At 48.7% G+C, this 19,711-nt stretch overlaps 1 protein-coding gene across 4 annotated transcripts in view; it reads left to right on the top strand.

Annotated features, from left to right (window-relative positions):
* Nucleotides 1-19,711, top strand: part of SORCS3 (sortilin related VPS10 domain containing receptor 3) — a 583,502-nt gene that overhangs the window by 248,596 nt on the left and 315,195 nt on the right. For all 4 annotated transcript variants that reach the window (XM_044240465.1, XM_044240466.1, XM_044240467.1 and 1 more), the window contains exon 3: nt 2,979-3,078. In XM_044240465.1, coding sequence (XP_044096400.1) covers nt 2,979-3,078 — 100 coding nt within the window. The remainder of the gene's footprint in view (nt 1-2,978; nt 3,079-19,711) is intronic.

Genomic DNA, 19,711 nt, shown 5'->3' on the forward strand with positions numbered 1-19,711 from the left:
GATGAAGTGTGTTTTCTAGGTGTGGCCGTGTGTCGAATGGCCAGTAGAATTTAGCAGCTGGTCAAGAACTTGACCAACCAAGACCAAGGATGACCATTCATTCATTCTTACAAATGAGGACAAAGCAAAGTGGAATAATACACAAACCGGTACATTCAGCGCTTGCTTTGCATGAGACGTGGTACAAGGCATTGGAGCTGTTAGAAGGAATGTTTCTTGCCCTTAGGGAGCTATAGTCAAGGAGGAGATCCCAGAATAAAAATAGTATGACTGAAGCAATTGGATAAATGCTAACATAGGAACACATACAAGGTGGTATGGGAATGGAAAGGAAATCACGATTAATCCCTGTGGGGAAGCTGGAAGGAGGGTGATATTGGTGGTGTCAGAGGTTGGAGAGAGAGATGTCCCAAGCAGAGAAAGTAGCACAGGGACAGTTCAGGTAACGGGAATGATATTAGTAGAAGTGGAGGGAGTGAAAACATAGGACATTCAGGAAATTTGGGTGAGGCTGGAGAGAAAGGGGCAGGGAACAGGTGGCTGGAGATGAGTCTAGTGAGGAAGACTGAAGCCATATTTGACAAGACTAAGCTTGGAAGCTACAACCTCATTGGGTGTAGGCAGCGGTAATTAGTACAAGGGATGAGGTGGAGAGACCCGGAAGTTGAAATACAGCCTGATGACAGCATGGGGGAAGGCGGGAGGGGGAGAAGGCTGGAAGAAGAGCATACAGTTGGGGAACTATTGCAAAAAATAATGATGCATGAGCCACAGCATTGGCATGAAGATGGAAAGACCAGGGGTCCAAGTTATTTAGGAGATAGAATCATTAGGACTTGGAGACTGAGCTGGGTTTGAGCGATAAAGGCAACAAGAAAGATTGGGAGTGATTCCCTGTGCTTAAAGGTAGACAGGATACTGAAGATAAGAAGTCAGCTTTGGGGGAGGAGGCTGGTTATAAAAGTCACCATAGACACTGACCATGTGGAGCCAGTAACCTAGGGAGGGATTTGAAATACTGAAGTTTGTTTATTCAGTAAACATGCCGAGTGTGTATGATGTATACAACATGGTTCTTTACATTTTGGGGAAAAGAGAAGTGCATGTCCTTTTTATTTTCATATATATTTTTTAGCATTTCATTATATCTACATCCTGTCAGGAGGTTTCCCACGTGTCATAATTTTGCATCCTTAACGAATGCCTTGTGAGATCAAATCTCCCTGATTTTTTCAGTTCAGAAACCTGAGGTTCTAGGAGGTTCTTAACTTGCACGTGGTCATGCAACCAGAGAGCTGCGGATCTAGCAATGAAATAGAGATTTTGTGGGGCACCTGGGTAGCTCAGTTGGTTAAGCATCTGCCTTAGGCTCAGGTCATGATCCCAGGCTGCTGGGATGGAGCCCCACATCAGGCTCTCTGCTCAGGGTAAGGTCTGCTTCTCCCTCTCCCCCTCCTTTGCTTGTGCTTTCTCTCTCTCTCTCTCTCTCTCTCTTTCTCTCTCTAATAAATAAATAAAATCTTTTAAAAAAAAAAGATTTCTCTGTACCCAAAGTTCCTATTCTTTCATCTCACCATAGCACTCTCTGTGCTCCCTTGTCCTTCAGGAGCTGATATTGTCCTACGGAGACCAGAACTTACAGAAACTAATCACAATGGTATCAATGAGCCAAAAGGAGGCATGTGCAGTGTGCTTTGGGCACACCGTGGGCTGGGAAGCTTGTTTCAGGTCAGAGAGGGGGTGAGGGTGACTGGGAAGAGGGCTAGTGAAGCCTTCACAGGGGTAAGGGTGGGCATCTCAGCTGGTGTGGGGACATGGAGCTTGCTCAGAGGGGGTGGGGCTAATTTTTAAAGGCCATCACACGTTATGAGCCTTGGCTACTAGGCTTGTGAAACTGAGCTGTGGGCCTGAGCAGGAAGGTGGGGAAAGAACCCGGGAAGAGGGAGGAACGGGCAGGTGGTTACTGGGAAAGCAGCCAGCTGGAGCCAGACACTGGGATCTGAGGCAGCACATAGGCTCCCATGAGTTCAGGTGACCACAGGGAAACTAAACTGACCTCAGACTTTCTAAAGCCTAGGTGGGAGAAGTTTCGTGACCTAGCCAAAGAAGGCAATGGAAGAAAGACAGGGCGCGGAGCTGATGATACTGGTGGGTTGAAAGGGGAGGACGGTACGTGTGGAGTCGGGTTGGGGAGTGAGGCACAAAGCGTGCCGGCGAGGCTGGGCCCTCCCTGTAGCCACCTGCTCTCCTTCCTCCACCGTGGGAAGGTGGGATGGAGTGGAAGGAGCCTATGGCTTGGCCTGCCTTTGCTCTCCAAGTCCTGACTTGTGCTTTTGGTATAAAGTCAGAACCCTGGAAACTGGGCCCAAAGGACAAGCCGGTAGCCAGCAGGATGGTTGGAATGATAAACTGTTGGCAGCACTTCCACAACACCTGCTTTGACCCTGACGCACCATAGCTCCTATGTAAAGCCTCCCACCCCCTCCCTGCTGTGGCCCAGTGCTACCACTGCACCCTCCAGCCTCCTGCAAATGGGGCTTTCTTCCACCCGGAGCATTCCCCAGCCTCGGGCTCTGTGGAGGTGGTATGGGGTTGGCTGGACTCCGGCGACCTCAGGAGACAGTCTGGCCTCTCCCACAGCTCCCGGCAGGAACTTGCGTCCGTCTGCAGCAGCACGTGGAGGACCCTGGGCTGAACCTGGGGACAGGCAGGCCCTGGCAGCAGCTTTCACAGACACCTTCACACAGGGCAGAAAAGTAGGTCTCTGAGAAAGGCAGGGAGCAAAGTGGAGTGAGGTTAGGTAGTAAGCAGATGCACTAGTCTAATTGCTCTTCTGAAATTAATGGGGCCTTTTATCTCTGAATCACTCCTGTGATTTGGGAACAAAGGTACAAGTTGAAGGAGAACTTGGCTCCCCTCTGAACATAACCCACCATTTGGTAAAACAGCCTCTTCCTTTCTTTCTCTCTTACCTGCAGATCAACAGATTATGGCACCACCTATGAGAAGCTGAATGACAAAGTAGGATTGAAGACTGTCCTCAGTTACCTCTATGTCAATCCCACCAACAAAAGGAAGGTAAGACTAGGGGTCAGCCGTGCTGAGCAATCCCCATGGGGTAGCAGGGACCAGGCATGAAGAAGAAAACCAGTAGGCGTGGAATCTGTTAGAGAGCGCCTGCTTTCTGGGCCAGGAGCATCACAGTTGATCCTTGTAGCTCTAACTGCCTCGACACTGGCAGTAGCACTAATAATAATAATTTCAACAACAACAGTAAAATGATGTAGCTAGTAAGGTGTTCTCTGTGCCAGAGATGCCTTATCTCATTTATCCTCACAGTGAATCTGTGCGCTAGAAGTCACTGTTGTCCCCATTTTATGGATGAAGAAACCGAAGGTCTGAGAGATTAAGTAATTTTCTGGCCTAAAGGCAGACAATGGTAAGTAATAGATCTGTGATTTGAGAGTGGCTCTGCTCGTCCCTGCAGTTGAGTTCTTCCAGCCTCCCTCTTGCTGGTCTGTTTTCAGAGAACCCCTTGTTAACAAAGGTCTGTTTCTGCCATGGGAAGGATAGGGAGTTCTTGGATTCACCAGCTTGATCTAGAGCTACCGTTGGACATGGAGAGCAAACCGGCTGCTGGGCCCTCTTGCTGTCTGACTTTCCAGTTGACTTAATAGCCAGGAGGTGGAGGAAGTCATAGAAAACCACCTTGCAGTCATGGAGGCCCCCTGGGAGGAGGGACCTTTGAGTCCCCGGAACGACGGATGGTTTTAGAAAATAAACACTGTGTAAGATCTTGGTTCTGGGATGGGTGATCTTTCTGCAGCCAGAAAGGCACCGTTGTTTAGAAACTTAGGTAGGCCTAGCCCCTAGAAACACACCAGGAATCTAAAAGGCCATTTTAGTGTTTCTCAAAGTCTGTCAGTGGCACTCCCTAGCTTTCCTCTTGCCTTTTTTGTGAGAATAAGTGCAGGGGTGGGCTTCAACCCACTGTTTAGATGTCCCTGACCTCTGAGTCTAACCTGGTAGAGGCCAAGCTGGGATAATGATGATTTATGCCGCTCAGAGCAGAACAGCTTTGAATCAGGCCCATAGCAGGAATGCCATGCCCCACTGTCTCCTCCCTCCCACCTCTGTCACCCCTAATCCCCAGCAAAGGGAGGAAGCAGAATGGATGACCTGTGGTTCAGCGTTGATGATTGGATGCCCAGTGATCTAGCGAGGAGGCTCCAGACCTGAGACTCTGCCCACCAGTCAAGAGCCAAAACCCAGGTGATCATCAGGTTGGCTGTTGGGACCCTTGTTACTCAGTGGAGTAGTTTCTGTTTGCTTTGCCCTGAAGTGCTGTCATCTCCATAGTTTTCAGTATTGTCATGTGACTTGTTGGATGTCAGAGCAGGAAGGGATCATAGATTTGTATCTGTAGGAGCAGTTCTTATTCAATGATTTTGCAAAAGTGAGTAAAGCTCTAGATGTCTTCTCTGGAAACATACCCCTGCTCACAAACTGGAAGTTGAGCAGTTTGTGACTAGCTGGAATCCCACTCATGGACCCAGGATGTCCATGGAGTCTCAGTTAAGAATCCATTATCTGTACCAGTAACCTTGTTTTACAGAGGAGAAAACAGAAGCCAAAATAGCCCACAGAGCTGGGTGAGAGGTCAGGGCTCTGGAACCTCAGTCCAGATTTCTTTGCTGCAGACCGCAGTCGGCACATTTGCCTCCTATACAATCACAGCCTAGTAGTTCACAGTGTACAGTCTAGCCCTGTCTTGGAAGCTTGAGGCAGTTGCTTCTTGACCCAGAGGAAAGCTACGTGCCATGTCCATGATGGACCCTTGATAAACCTGGACTGAATGTAATCAACAGTGGTCTGTCTCAGTTCTTCCTCTGCCCTGCCCCCTTCATTACGAAGGAAGCTGAGGTCTGCCGAGGACAGATGTCACCCGTGTCACTCAGTTGGTTGGTGGTGATGTTGCCAGTTGGTCTCATGACTCTCATTATAAAGCTTTTTCCATTCTACACAAATGACTTGGGGTCAGATGGAACCATGTCTTGGGGTGTATTCCCTGTGGGAGAAGCAGGTTTTTGACCTATGGCAGAAGCCCTTCAGCGTGGTTTTTGACCTTGGACCACAACAACATTGATGTTATTCTCTGAGACAGTAGGTCAGCTGTCTTTCTCTGAAGTGGGTTGTAAAGGGTCACAACTATTGGCATCTGTTTTGGTGGTCATCTGTCATGTCTGTTTCCTGTTGAGCTTTTACTCATAATGATGTCACTTTTTTTTTTTTTTTTTTTTTAAAATAATGAAGTCTCCTTTGGTCTTTTGCTGTTTTTCTCTACCCCTGACTTTATCTTTCTGTGGTATAATCTAGATGTGATTAGAAGTGCAGGAGGATTGTCTGGGTCACTCAGTCAGTTGAGCATCTGACTCTTGGTTTCAGATCCTGATCTCAGGGGTCATGAGATCGAGCCCCATGGCAGGCTCCATACTCCATACAGAGTCTGCTTTTTCCTCTCTCTGCACCACCCCCCTGCCCTGTCTCTTTCTAAAATAAATAAATGAAGTCTTAAAAAAAAAAAAAAGGTGCAGAAACAAAGGGTTGGTTAACACAGATGCTGAGAGTCAGAAAGAATGGAAAGCTGGGATTTAGAGACCCCTGGTGCAGAAATTCTGTCTCCATTTCTCCCACCTAGTGGTGATATCCACACCGTGGGCTCTCTGGAGCAGTTTCTCTTGGGAATTAATTCCCACTTAACTAAAGTGGAGCCTATTTTGTCTGTCTTCTCTGAGAAACACCATCAAGGCAGTTAACTCTTACTTGGGAGTTGCTGCTACCCAGCAAGTTAGACATAAAAGCATAGACATTTTCCCACTCCGATTGGGGAAAGACAAACTACAGCCTATTGCCATGTTGTTGTTGTTGTTGATTTTAGATTTTCTTTATTCATTTGACAGACATAGCGAGGGAAGGAACATAAGCAGGGGGAGTGGGAGAGGGAGAAGGAAGCTTCCCGCCAAGCAGGGAGCCTGATGTGGGGCTTGATCCCAGGACCCCGGGATCATGACCTGAGCCGAAGTTGGACGCTTAACGACTGAGCCACCCAGGGGCCCCTATTGCCATTTTTTTTTCTTTTAAAGATTTTATTTATTGAATATATATAGAGAGATCACAAGTAGGCAGAGCAGCAGGCAAGAGAGAGAGGGGAAAGCAGGCTCCCTGCTGAGCAGAGATCCTGATGCAGGGCTCGATCCCAGGACCCTGAGATCATGATCTGAGCTGAAGACAAAGGTTCAGAACCCACTGAGCCACCCAGACACCCCTGTTGCCATGGTTTTATTTATTTTCTTTAATAGCAGTAGAAATTAATTCGTAAGGAGACTGTGTGATCCTGAAATGCTTTCTGAATCATCCAAGGAATGATGAAATTAGATTCTGTTTCATTTTATGGTAAATGTGTTTGATTGTCTTCTGAGCCTCTGGGTGCTGACAGTTCACAGATACTCTACATGATGACTTTTCTTTTAACTGGACTGACTGACTGGTTTACTACAACGACCCTTCTCCAGCCCCTTATGCAAAATGGCAGTTAGATATAAATGAAAATACTCGGTTTGTTGCTCTATTGCTTGGTACTCTGGGTCATCATGACCTTGTAGTTCAACTTTTATGTTGCCTTCTTAACTATCTCTTAAAGTTTAAACCTGTGGTCTCCAGATTCTTGTCTCTACTTGCATTATGCCAGATCTTCGGCTCCTCCAGCACCCAAATTATCTGTAGCTGCCCATGTTCATTGACAGCCAGTGAAAAATCCAGCAGATTTTCAGTTAATCTTGTGGAAACACTTGCTTTTTCCTTAATGAGTTATTTATTTTAACAGATGGCTACTACTCTCCTTGGAGGCTATGAGAACATCAGAGATCTGTGGCCCCTGGCGAAACAGTAAATTGTGCTTGTATTTATATAGTAGCTGGGTTTCTAATGCATTTTTGACAACATAGAGTCTTCAAATGCAGATAGCCAGTAAGCCATTAGGTTGAAAATGGAAGTGTTAACATGGGTATATGTTAATTAATTGAGCGTCTACTATGCAAAGCTGTCTTTTAGGAGCTTAATCTATATAACCTCCAGTCCTTCTTGCCACTTTAAAGGCAGGTAAGATTACCCCGTGGCTGTATTACTTGGAAATGATGAGTCTGCAACAAGTTTCCCGTTGATGAGGGAAGTGAATGACAAATTTGTCAGGGTACATCCAGCGATGCTGGACTCCCTTATGGAAGTTGAGATTTGCACTAGCCATACTTACTGGTCTTTCCTAAATGAGAGTGTTGATATGAAATGCTGGGAGCTCCCATGGAAGTTGTTCTAGACTCTCCTTTGATGTGGTGGTATCAGTATTATTTTAATGACCTTGACCTGCCCTGACTGTATTTGATATGAGTTCTACATCCCTTCCTGTTTGCCTTTCTCCAGCCGTTGGCTGAATGGTTCATTACCGGGGTGATGTCTGAGCCTGGAACTTTGAACATGAAGAGTAGTGTGTTTGTTTTAGAAGCAGGTGTATATGAGGTTTGTGTCCCCGAGGAGGGGCTCTGCTGCAGTGGGGGTGGTGGTGGTGGTCTGAGTTCCCTCTCACAGCTTCTGCTCACAGGAGACAAACATCTCTGGGTTCCTAGAACTCGTTACTGTCACCCAGTGCCTGCCCTCTGGTCCAGTCAGAATGGCACGTGCCAAGGTCAGGCTTGCATTTAATGGAACTGTGCTTTGTACAATACAAACATGCTGAGGGCTTTGTGCCCTAGCAAGAGAGGGGTTTGGCTCCTACAGGAGCCTATTTGGGAACAAATCTCTAGGTGGGTAGGGAAATCTCAGGCATGCTATGGCCTAATTGCTTTGGCTCAAAAGTGGCGGCCACCTGCAGATTTGGAAAGAGTGCATTGGAAGTGGCAGAGAGCATAGGAAATTCTGACTGCCAGGGAATTGGGCTCAATTACTGCAGAGTAGAAGTGGGTGTGCCTGCATGCATGGGGGCGGGGGTGGGAGGCTGTACGGTCTGCTACCAGAAGAGGGTAATTAGTTCTTATGGAGCTCCTCACAAGTTCCGAGTATACCCTATTCTAAGTTTCAGTCCTAATCCCCTGAGCCTGGTACTTTTATTCCCACCTGACAGGTGAGGAGACTGAGGCTCAGAGAGCTGAGCCATTTGCTTTTTGTCAAGGAGCTAGCAAGTGCAGCCCAGGATCCCCATTCGCCTCCATCTGCCCACAAAGGCCACGCTCTCTGGCCTGGTCTATAGGTTGGCTGCCCGTGTGCCAACAGACAGAGCAGGTGCCCGCAGTCAGCACCCTAATCGTGTCGGCTGCTTCAGGTTTTCTGCCCATTAGTAGGAGAGAATTCACCGTTTCTTGGAAGAGGAGGGGAGTACCAGATCTTCCCTTCCTCATTTACTTACCGTTGCAGAGAAAAATTATTTCCAGGCTCCCCTGCAGAAATATAGTGGGAACCGCCAGTCGGATTTCTCTGGCAAGGAAGCCACTTCTGTCCGGCTGTTGAAGAGGCATTGTCAATGTGTTGGATGAGGCTTGTTCCCATAACGTTCTCTTAACTCAGCAGCATAACCCTGAGCTCTGTGACCCACGGGAACACCTTACGAGGTGCAATACAAAACAAAACACAGGATTTTAAACTACCTGCCTCCCGTGTTCCCTGACCGTGTCACCTGCGATTGTTGGAGGATGAGGGAAAGTCCACTTTCAGGTCACAGATCGTAAAGCCTCTTACACTAAAACAAAGCAGTTACAATCATGAGAAGGAGGAGAAGGAGGAAAGATAATTTCAGGCCCTTAAGCCGTTAAATGTCTAGCTCTGAGCCAAGTCTTTTTGGGGGTGGGGAGGTGTTTCCTGCTTCGAGAGATGTGCAGTCGGCTGGGGCGGGAACTGCTGGTGAGTGATAGAGCCCGGCACAGCGCAGACAGCGATCGCCACTCCGGAAAGGGGGTTTCTCCTGATGCGCTCCAGAAGACTGTGGGCTTGGGGGTGCTGTGACGTCACTGTCATCATTTCCTCATTTTCTCTGCCTATTTCAATATGAAAGTTTTGTGTTCTGAAATGTTTTAGAGGGGCTAGGGAGTGGAATTTAGAGTGTGGGGCCTGGCAGGCTATTCCCAGATCCTTTTCAGTGCCTTGCGTCCAGGTGGCCTTCCGTTATTCTCCAGCCAAAAAGTTGGTATTTGCAATGTGGCCTTTGGATCCCCAGTATAAGGATAGTGCTCAGTGGGTGCTCTTACTGAGAGCCGACCACACAGTGATGCCTCTGTGGCCTGTGTGACATCAGCTGAGTGTGGCTCAGACCCCACTCAGAACCTCTGCTTCCCTCTCTGTATAATGGCAAGCTTGGCTCCTGTACTCTTTGAGGTTCTTTCCAGCTCAGTTTGCTGGATGGCCACCATTCGGAGAGTGCCTCTCAGAGGGATCATAATATGTGATGACGTATGGACTTTGGGTTCATGCACAGCCAGTTGGGTAGTCCTTGGAAGGTGTGATCTCCATAGCTCTTGGTTTTAAGGACACCTGTTGGCCAATTAGGCTCTTCCATCAGGCTAGAGGCTTCTTTTCTGAAGTTACAGCATCCTTCTCTGTGGCCCAGCAGTGGGCTTCCATCAGCATGAGGTGACGCAGCTTCCCATGAGTGTCCCTGTCCCTGTCCCTGTCCAGGCATGCATATTTCTCCTCTTGCAGGAGAGGGAACTCAAGGTGCTGTCAGAAGTGCGCTGGCAGCCCAGGTGTGAGAACACCAGGGGGAGAGTGGGCCGTGGACCAGCTCGGCTGCATCCAAGTTCCTCTTTCATGTCTGCCTGCTTGCTGTGTCCTTAGCCAGGCAGCGCCTCGCTGTGGGCCCTGATTTCTCCCTTCACAAAATCTGCATAATAAGCCATGCGTCCAAGAGCAAGTAAGACAAGTCCCTCCTCGTGCAAATAATCACTTCTGTTCCCAAAGGTGACAAGTGTCCGGGATATTAATGATGGTGGTGTTGCTAATACAATAACGATGACAAGCAGCTAGCATTTTTTTGAACAGTAACAATGTGCCCCCAAATTATTCTAAATGTTTTCTGTGAATTGACTCATTTAATACTTCACCAGCCACCCTAGGATGTTGGTACTATTGTTATTCCATTTACAGATGGTGAAAGTCTGGCACGAAGAGGTTAGTGATATGCTTGGGTTCAGTTGTTGATAGTCCCTTGGTCTAATGTGCTCACCTAACTCACTCGTGCCCATATTTAATTTTAGGCTTGATGCAAGAGGGGCTGAAAGGGTACTCTGAGACTCTGTGCAGGCTCCCACTTGGCAGAAGAGACCATTTCCAGGTCAGGGAGTCACCTGTGGCAGAGCGAGGGCTGGAACTGGGTCTACTGACTCCAAATCTGGTGCTGTCTACAGGTCTGTAGGCTGTCGGCCGCTGGGGTGCTCGGGGCCGATCGCGAAACCCGGCTATGTGTGAACACAAGTAGGGGATGGATGGGAACTTGAACTCCCTTCCCTGTCTCACTGAACATGTGTCATAGCTGGAGGGTCATACAAATTTCCATAGCTTCTCAGCTCTCTGGTAGTTTCTGCTGGAATCCCATTTCAGATGAACCTGGCTGAAAAACCAAGGGCCTGAAATCCAAATTGCCTTTTGCACATTGGAAGACAGAAGGATTGAGTAACGTGCTCCTGGCTAAATGAGTGTACCCAGGCTGGCACCCCTGGGTAGAGATGGTGGGAAAGGAACTAGGTTTTCTGGTCTAGGTCTTTCTCTTAGCTGTGGAGATCAGGAAAGTAATTCAAATTCTCTAAGCCTCTGTTACACCATCTGTAAAATGGGCATAAAAGATCATTGACATATGCCCTCCACTGGGAGCAAAATGAGGGTAAAATGAGAAATGTAATACTGACTTGGAGGAAATAAGCTACAGAAAGGGGAGAGAGGACTGTATCCGCTTAGACGGAGCTGGCATTATGGTCACAGACTGGAATCAGCCTCCCTGTGCCTAGCTCCTTGGTTGTGCCTCCCTGCTGACCGCGGGGGCTGCCAAGCCTCCCTGCTGGGCTGCGTGCTTCTCCACTCCCTGGGGGAGAGGCTGTAGCCCTCAGAACCCTGGGTTTCCAAGGGCCCCACATCCTGCCCTGTCCAGGAGGCATACTGCCACATTTTCCCCCTGCAATCTTCCTCCCTGTCTCTTAAAACCAAGCTTGCTGACAGCCTGAGGGAGATGGATTATTCTGCTGATGGAGAGAAATGGTCCCTTCTTGTTAATTCACAACCACCTTGTTTTTCTTGCCTCATAAATTAACAGTTACCAGGAGGCTAGAGCAGTGTTTATGGGAAAATGTGTGAAAGGAAGGAGTGAAAAAAGGAAAAAGAAGAGAAACCTTCTTCATTTATGGATCCTATGTCCAAACCTTTTTCCTCTTAGTATATCTGGAAAGTGATCCAGAGAGTAATGCCCCGCCCTCCAGAAAATGAAAGCATCAGACTTGTTGGGGGCTGAGGAATGCCCACAAAGGAGAACTAGCACATCAGAAGAGGGTGTAGGTATTAGGGACAAACCCTGGTTTACAGGTATCCACCTGCCTTTGCCAGTGGGCCCAGTGATGGAGTGGATGTGAAGTGTGGTTCAACTCAAACTAATCACTTAAAGGAAAGAGAATCTAAAGTAATTCTTGGAAATTCACTCTTTAGTCACAAAGTCCCTTTCTCAGCAAATATATGTATGTGGTTCCCCATATAAATTACTGCAGTGTGCTCTAGCCAATAATTTATTTAAAGGCTCATTAAAATGATTACTAGTTTTTTTCTTTTGCATTTTATTTGAAAATGGGAAGAATATAAACCTGTAGCCTGGCTTCTCTCCAAAGTGCCCTTTGGGGTTGGCATTAAGTATATCTTATATTTTTTTTAATAAAGATATGATTTGCAGTAAGATTATTCAGGCATTTAAGAGGAATAATAAAAATTAGCCATTTGCTGCACTTTTTAGTGGCTTGTTTGTCTAACCTATTTTTTAAAATTTGATTTTTATTGGATTTGGGTTTTATGTGTGTATTTGTGCCCCTCTGTGTTCAGAAGATATCAACAAAGGGCATTATGGAAACTTTGGAGTTAAGAAATAAGAAAAAAAAAAAAAAGCCCTTTTCCTATTCTGGGTGAACTTTGGTTTGGCATGCACTCAGGGCCAAAGGAAAAGCCTGTGTTTCTGGGCGGTCATATGAGATGCTGGTTCTGTTTTGCTGCCTGGCTTATCCCAGGGATCCTGGGACCACTGTAGTTACTCAGTGAAGCCTCTGAGGAGGGGTTCCGTGCAGGGGGAGATGCCAGGCAAGGGGACAGGCGAAAGCAGAGCCAGTGATAGGCGTGGAAAGTCTAAGGACTCAACCCAAAGGAGAGGACATCAGACTGGCCCATGAAGGAGTTTGTTGGGTATGAGAAAATAACACGATGGGCTGACAAGGTCTTCCACACCAGGCTCGGATGACCTGTGGAGATGGTGGGAATTTTACATGTTGAAGGCTGTTAAAAAAAGACACAAGGTAACCCTATCTCCTGGTCTGAAAGACTTAATAAAGCACCAAGCTTTGAGGAAGCTATCCCCTGTGGCATAATCAGAACCAGTGAAGAGTAGAGGCAAAACCCGGGCCAAATTTGGAAGAAAGCTTGCAGCTTGGACAATACATTAGGGGAGGCCAGCCATGGGGGTTTTAACAGACCGGGTTTAGCAGTTGCAAGTCAAGAGAGAGATGGCCTGGGATTAAATATTGTAGACCCCCCCCCCCCAAAATCTCAGGGATGAAGGCAGGACTCAGGAAGGGGTCCTGGGGAGTCCCAGCAGGTGTTTGAGCAGGAGCCAACAGCGTGAGAGCTGTCTGTGTGCCTGAGGGCTGGCGGGAACCGATGGGCAGATGTGCCTGTGTTAAGTGTCGCACGCAGCTCTCCATCCTTGCCCTGCCCTCCCCAGACCTCTGGAAGTATTTTCTGAGCATCCCAGGCAAGAGCAGTTTTAACAAAGAGCTTGGGATGGCAGGGTGACGTATTCTTCTTATTGTTCCAACGCACAGTTACAGGCCGAATGGATCCCGCTGCCCCCAAGGTAGAGATAGCTGTAACAAAAACTGCCACCACCAGTGAGAGAAATGACTCTCTTTTTTCCTTCCTCGGTGAGCTAAGCCAAGCAGAGAGATTGCTCCTGGCATGTATGGCTCACCCCCCACCCAGCCCCCCATTGCTGGCCCAAGGTCAGCACGACAGACGTCCGTGCTCTGTGCACGCTCGGTTGGTGAGCGTGTCCGGGTAATGAGGGGCGAGCATCCTGGGATCCTCGGGTCTGCCAAATGGCCCCGGGGCAGGTCTGCAGCGAGGAAGTCACTGTCCCGGCCCACTGGGGGCCTGAGCCGGCAGTGCGGAGTAAGTCGCTGACCTCCGTGACAAATGGAGGCCGAACTTGGTGCTGGCAGTTCCATGTGGAGGGCCCCCCGGGAGCAGATGCAGACAGTCAGGACTGCCATCCCGCAGCATGAGTCTAACTCTGAGAAATGGCTCGGGCTGTCTTAGGGTGACCACAGAGAGGAAAGAAATGAGCCAGAGAGGAAGCAGCTCCGAGAAATATGCTTGAGGGTCTCCTGGCTTCCAGACAGGGAGAAAGATGTGTTCTGTGTAGAAACTTGCTCCCTATTCCTGATTCTTCCCTGGTGCCCAGCGAGGCGATGTGATTGCTGGGGGCGGGTGGGGGTGGGAGGGGGGAGGGGAGAGGAGCTTCACAGCACAGCCTGAGCTTGACCGGCTGGGTGACTGTGCACATGTCATTTCACTTTGTGCACTTTTCTTTTCTCATCTGTAGACAGGGCTCCAAAGAGAATTAAAAAAACAATTTTAAGAATTAAATGATATCTGCATGCCAGGCACAGAGTAGGGGCTCACACTGTGCTCTTCTTTTCCTCAGTTAAATGAACGTCTTTGGCTTTGTCCCATGCTCCATGATGCTTCCCACTCCTCAAGGACCCAGTGTCCATCTAGCGGACCTCGCTATCCTGTGAAGAGGCATCTGTATTCCTCTAACATGAGGCAACATCCTTTCAACTTCTAAAACGAAAGAATTGCCCCCTCTGCATCCCTCCTGTTTTTCTCTCTCCAGCTACCTGCCTGGCATGTCTTCTCACTGAGGCATTGATTACTTCTACCTCCTTTAATGAAGTTTAAATTAAAAGTGATGGTTGCCACCCCTGGTTCCACCCACTATCACCCAAGCCCAATTAGGCAGGTGGAGCTGGTGGAGCTGGGATTCGGATCAAGGGTTGCCTGGCCTCGGAGCCCCTCCCCAGCCCTTCCAGCATTGTACCCCCACGAAACACCACAGCTGTCCATGCACATGCACATCAGGCGCATTGCTTCCTCTTAGTGGCGCTCAGATGGTCCGTCCTCATGATGGTGGGTCTCCTTGCTGTGCGGCGCCAGGTCCAGGAAGCACACAGGCCCTTCAGGCCTTGGTCCACGCGGGCAGACATTGTGTTTCCGTGGCACTCTCCTTTGGGACTGAGCTGGAGAGGAGGCGGTGGCCTGCCCCCAGAGACTACAGTTAGGGCAGCGGGCCCAGGTGCCCGCGGGCACCCCCAGAGGCTCAGCCTGCTGCTCGATGTCAGGAACAGGGTCTTAGTCTGACGTGAGTGTTAGAAAGACAATGTGTGCCATGCCGATGGTTTCATGTGAGCATTTTTCTCACACACACAAATATGTATGGTAACACAGTTCTCTGTGTTTTGGGAGGAGGCCATGGGGAAAGGGAAGCAGAATGACTGCCTCACGAGCGAGCAAGAAAGAGAGAGATTGGGAGGAAGCAATGGGGGGCTGAAGGGAGAGAGAGAAAGAGAGAGAAGATGAACACATTGAGGCAAAAACACTAAGTTCTTCTGGGTGGACAGTGGTCAAACCAGGTTTCAAACCCACATTGTTCTTCAACTTTAAAACATAAGGTCCTAAGACAGTGTTCTTTTAGCCTTCTAGGCTTAGAAGGGCACTTCTAGAACCTTTCTTTGCTATCTACAAAGGAGTGTAGATATGCAGAGGGATGTGTTTCCTTCTAGTTCAACAGTGCCATGGTCCTATGCTAAGAAGTTCTAAAGAATGTTCTCTACTGAAGTGAGAAGTTAGAGGAGTGTAGGGTTGCCGAGTTTTCTTAAACATGAGACAAATGATAGGCTGGGGTGGCTGAGGGCAGGAAATAGCCTGTGGCAAATGCCTCAGCATTGAGTCCCTCACAAGAGCAAGCAGCAGGACCAAGCTCTAGCATTCCCATTTGGAAGCCCCCAGAGGGTAGGGACTGACGAGGTTCCTGAGGGTCTCCTTCCACGTAGGCAAGGAGCCATTTTGTTCAAATCCTGACTCTGCCTCTTAGCAGCTGGTGGCTTGTGCACATTTTTAAATACTCCAAGCTTTTGTTTCCTAGTTGTAACCAGAGTAATATTTGTATTTTCCTCAGAGGCTGATAGAAGTATTAAATGAGAAATGTTTGCAAATGCTTTGCCTGTGATTGAACCCTGGTCCTTAGTTAGTAAATACTGTTGATTATTACTCTTATCACTGCCCTACTTTCAAGACAATTGGCTCCTGTGGGGTAGTTTCCTGTTGTGTCTGCCCCCTTATGAATGGGCACTCAGTCAAGCTGGGTACTCTTGGCCTCTCTTTCTCAGATATTGGGTGCTCTACTTGGGGATGAAGGTGGTCAGTAACTCAAAGGTTGTCTGGTTCAAGCGTCTCATTAAACTGGTAAAGAAACCACGTCCTAGTTAGGGGAGCCACTTATTCAAGGTTATACAGGCACTTAATGGCAGAACTGTGGTTTTTGAAATCAGATTTCTGGCTTCAAGCCCAGTGCTCTTCCTGTGCAGTTCCGCGGAAAGACCCTGCATCACGCAGGCAGACCTGGAAAGACACGTAGTTACCGAGGATGCTGTCCAGTATCCTTTGAGATGTTCTCTGTCCTTGTCCAATAAACCTGGAGTTTCCAGGGCACCGGGATTGGAAGAGGCCAGGTCAGTCTTTTAGTGGGGAGCCATGTGGTCATGGGTAAGGGGAGCCATGTGGTCATGGGTAAGGCCCCCAAGGCTAAGGTGAACCCAGCGCAGCCAAAGGCAGCAAAATGAAAGAAGAATCTGAATCAAGACTGAATAAGGAGAGAAAAGGTTGAAATTGGAGAAGGTCTGTTAAGAGTCCAAAAGGTGAGAAAAGGCCCCAGATGGGAGAACCAGGCGGAAGGGATGAGAGCAGGAAGATAGGCCGTTGAGTACAAGGTGGCCTTGGACGCAGGGACCTGGGCTGAGACTGTGAGGTTGGTAGCAGCTCATTTTTTAGGGTACCTTTCGCTTGTCGGGGGGATGGTAACAGGGGAGGCATTTGACAGATGAAAGCAGTCAGCCTGGGCCAGAAAAGAAGGACAGTCACACAGAAGAGTAGCAGAGAGATAGGATGCAATTATCCAAAGTGGTCTTTGGCCTGAACCTCCAATCTTCAATCATCCCGTGGGAGGCAGCGACGGCATATGTATGCGTGGAAGGCTTCCTGACTGCGCTGGACCTTCACAGAGGAGCGAGAGGATGTCAGGGCGGCCTCTTGCCCACAGGTTAGCTCTGCAGGGGTGGCTTGGAATAATAAACTGCTGGTTTCCTGGTCTCAGCTGCCCCACCTCGATCCCGACGCACGGAGCATCAGCGTCCACCAGCTCAGAGCGCAGCAGCCTCGCAGACACAAGGTTGTAAAAAGTTATTTCTCGGAGAAGATTCCCTCAGCATTAATGGCTGTGTGACGTGGCTGTCTGGGGGAGCTGTCTCGCCTCAGCTGGACCCGAAGCCAAGTGTAATTGGTTTCAAGTGCTCCCTGTCACCCTCTTCTCTTGAGCAGCTGTAAGAATCATTTCTCTTTGGTCTCACAGATGCTTGCTTATGAACTTCTGCATGCCGAGCTTCCCCTGAACTCTTAGGGCAGGTACTTGGGGCCCGACCTTCCACCCTGGAGGTAATGGAGGAGGAGGTGGGAAGGAACCAGACTGTTAGCACAGTCATCCTCTCAAAAAATGGTAGAACTTTTCATTTGGTGTCAGGCATCCCCCTTTGATCTGGCCAGTCTTACTTAGAAACTTTCAAGAGCCCCCTGGTGTCTGGGGAGAAAATCTGTATGCAGGCGTGTTCCAGCACGTGGTGCTGAGCTGACTCGTCCACTCTCCTCTGGGTCCCTCTCAGCCCCGTCAGTTCTGTGACCTCGGACAAGTTCTCAATGCTCCAGACCTCAGGCCATGATCCTTAAAATGGAAATCCTCACATTTGCCCCTGTCAGTTAGGATGCTAGGGTTCTCATGGTCACAGAAAGCCCCACCTTGCCCTGCCATAGGATGAGAGATTTATTACTTCCTGTGACGACGTGGAAAGCTGCGGTACTTTCCAGATCCTTAATTCACCGGTGCCGTGACCTCGTCAAGGGTCAGCTTCTTGAACTATTTCTACTTTGCCATCTAGAGTGTTGGTCTTTGTCCTCAGGCCACTTTCCTCATCTTGGGAAAAGATAGTTGCAGTTCTAGCATTACATCCAGACATGAAAATGTCCAGAAGAAGAATAGGAGACAACAGATTTTCCAAGTGAGGGAACCGCTGCCAGATACTCCCAGCTCCCAGCACCGCGTTCCTGGCATATGCCTGTTCCCAGGACTGGACAGGCCAGGGGAGCCAGTGTGCAGCTGGTTGCTTCAAGCACATGCCCCCACGGAGAGGGGGAGCTCAACAGAATTTGTTAGGTGGGAAGAAGGAGAGGCATGAATGTCTGTTGTGTGGCAAGCAACAATGCCTGCCTCACTGCCTCACAGGGGCCTTTTGAGAATCAAACGAGATAAGCCAGGTAAATCATACAGGCGTTAGCATCCTTCCCATCTTTATGTCCTGGCTCTCAAGGATACGGGTCTACTGCACCTACCAAAATCTTCCTACTCTTATAAGTTCAGCCTGTACCTTTTTTCCTCTGGGAGGTTTTCCCTGACACCCCAGTATCTCACTTCCTTTTCCCCCTTATCCCCCTCACTTCCTCCTGGAGATTCTGATTCCATAGATCTGGGGCATGTTGGGGATATGCCTGGGGATATAAGTCTCCCAGGCATTCTTGATGGAAAGTCAGGCTTGGAAATAATTTCTGGACCTTAACAGGGCTTCATCACCCACTGCAAAGATGGTGGGTAAGTTTTCCCAAGGCTTATCCTTGAATGGAGAGCAGGAAACCTACGTCATATATTTTTGGGTGCTGCTTAACACATGGCCTGGGCACAGGTATGCTATGAGTAGTTGTTTTTTTTTTTTTTTAAAGATTTTATTTATTTATTTGACAGAGAGAGATCACAAGTAGGCAGAGAGGCAGGCAGAGAGAGAGGAGGAAGCAGGCTCCCTGCTGAGCAGAGAGCCCGATGTGGGACTCGATCCCAGGACCCTGAGATCATGACCCGAGCTGAAGGCAGCGGCTTAACCCACTGAGCCACCCAGGTGCCCCACTATGAGTAGTTTTTAAAGTGTGTTTTCATGGAGTGTTTTGAGTGAGAGGAGTTTAAAAAAAAATTCTGTAGTTCTTCTAGATGTGTGGGTAAGCACACTCCTTTCGTCTCTACCTCTAGCATCCTGAGACTCACAAGCAAAAGAGGCTTGCTGGTGTGTTCCTCTGCCCCTGCCTGCCCAAGGGATAGAGGATCTTCCAGCTCACTCCCTATTCCAGTCTCCCTGCTCAGCCCTCCTCTCCTCCTTCCAGAATTATAACCAGTTGAGAAGATCTGACTGTGGTTGCCTTTGTAACAGCGGAGGCAGAAGTCAAAATTGACTTCACATTATCTCTGAAAACAGCCAACACTGGGAGAGGGCACTTTGCACTGCTTCCTTGTCACCAGTAATGATCTCTGCAGCAAGTGACAGCTTTAAGTTTCCAGTTGGAGTTCCAGGGAGCTGATGGGGACCCTGAGCAGCCCAGCTGTGGTCTGTTCCATGGGCCTCCTCCACCTGCCTGTGGTGCATTCTGGCTTGCTTTGGGCCTGGGAGGACTCTGAGGGAATAGCAGGTCGCCGCCCATAGTGAGCTCACTGGGTGCTGGGGCGGGAATACCCTCATAGGCATGGTGTGATTCATCCTTAAAACTGCCCTTTGACCCTTGTGAGTTAGGTGCTATCATTACCCCCATGGGGCAACTGTGGGAATGGAGACTGAGAGAGGTTGAGAAATCTGCCCCACTAAGAAGTTGATGACCTAAGTTTTGAACTCAGGTTTGAATGACTCCAGACTCCAGACTCTGACCCCCTCACTGTCCTGAGTTCTAGAAAATACATATGGCTGCTTTCAAAGGGTCTGGAGTCACTGCCATTGATTCTGAACTCTGGCCGCCCTTCAGACTTTCTGAGGAGCTGGTTGTAAAGCCGCACATACCAGGCATCAGCTCAGGGACTGTTAAAAGACCTAGGGTAGGGTGAAGCTCTGGATTTTATGTATAAAGCTTTCTAGATAATTCCAGTGTGCTTCTAGCATCAAGAACTGCTGGTTTAGTTGGAGTGAAGGAAATTTAATCCATTGACTATGTTGGAGTGTGCCTTATGCCCTGGGCCTTTGCTTTCATGGAGGCAGGCCCAGGATGGTGAGAAGGGCTGTGGGGCACAGAGGAG

Source organism: Neovison vison, chromosome 2, assembly GCF_020171115.1.
Source record: "Neovison vison isolate M4711 chromosome 2, ASM_NN_V1, whole genome shotgun sequence".
Taxonomy (NCBI): Eukaryota; Metazoa; Chordata; class Mammalia; order Carnivora; family Mustelidae; genus Neogale; species Neogale vison.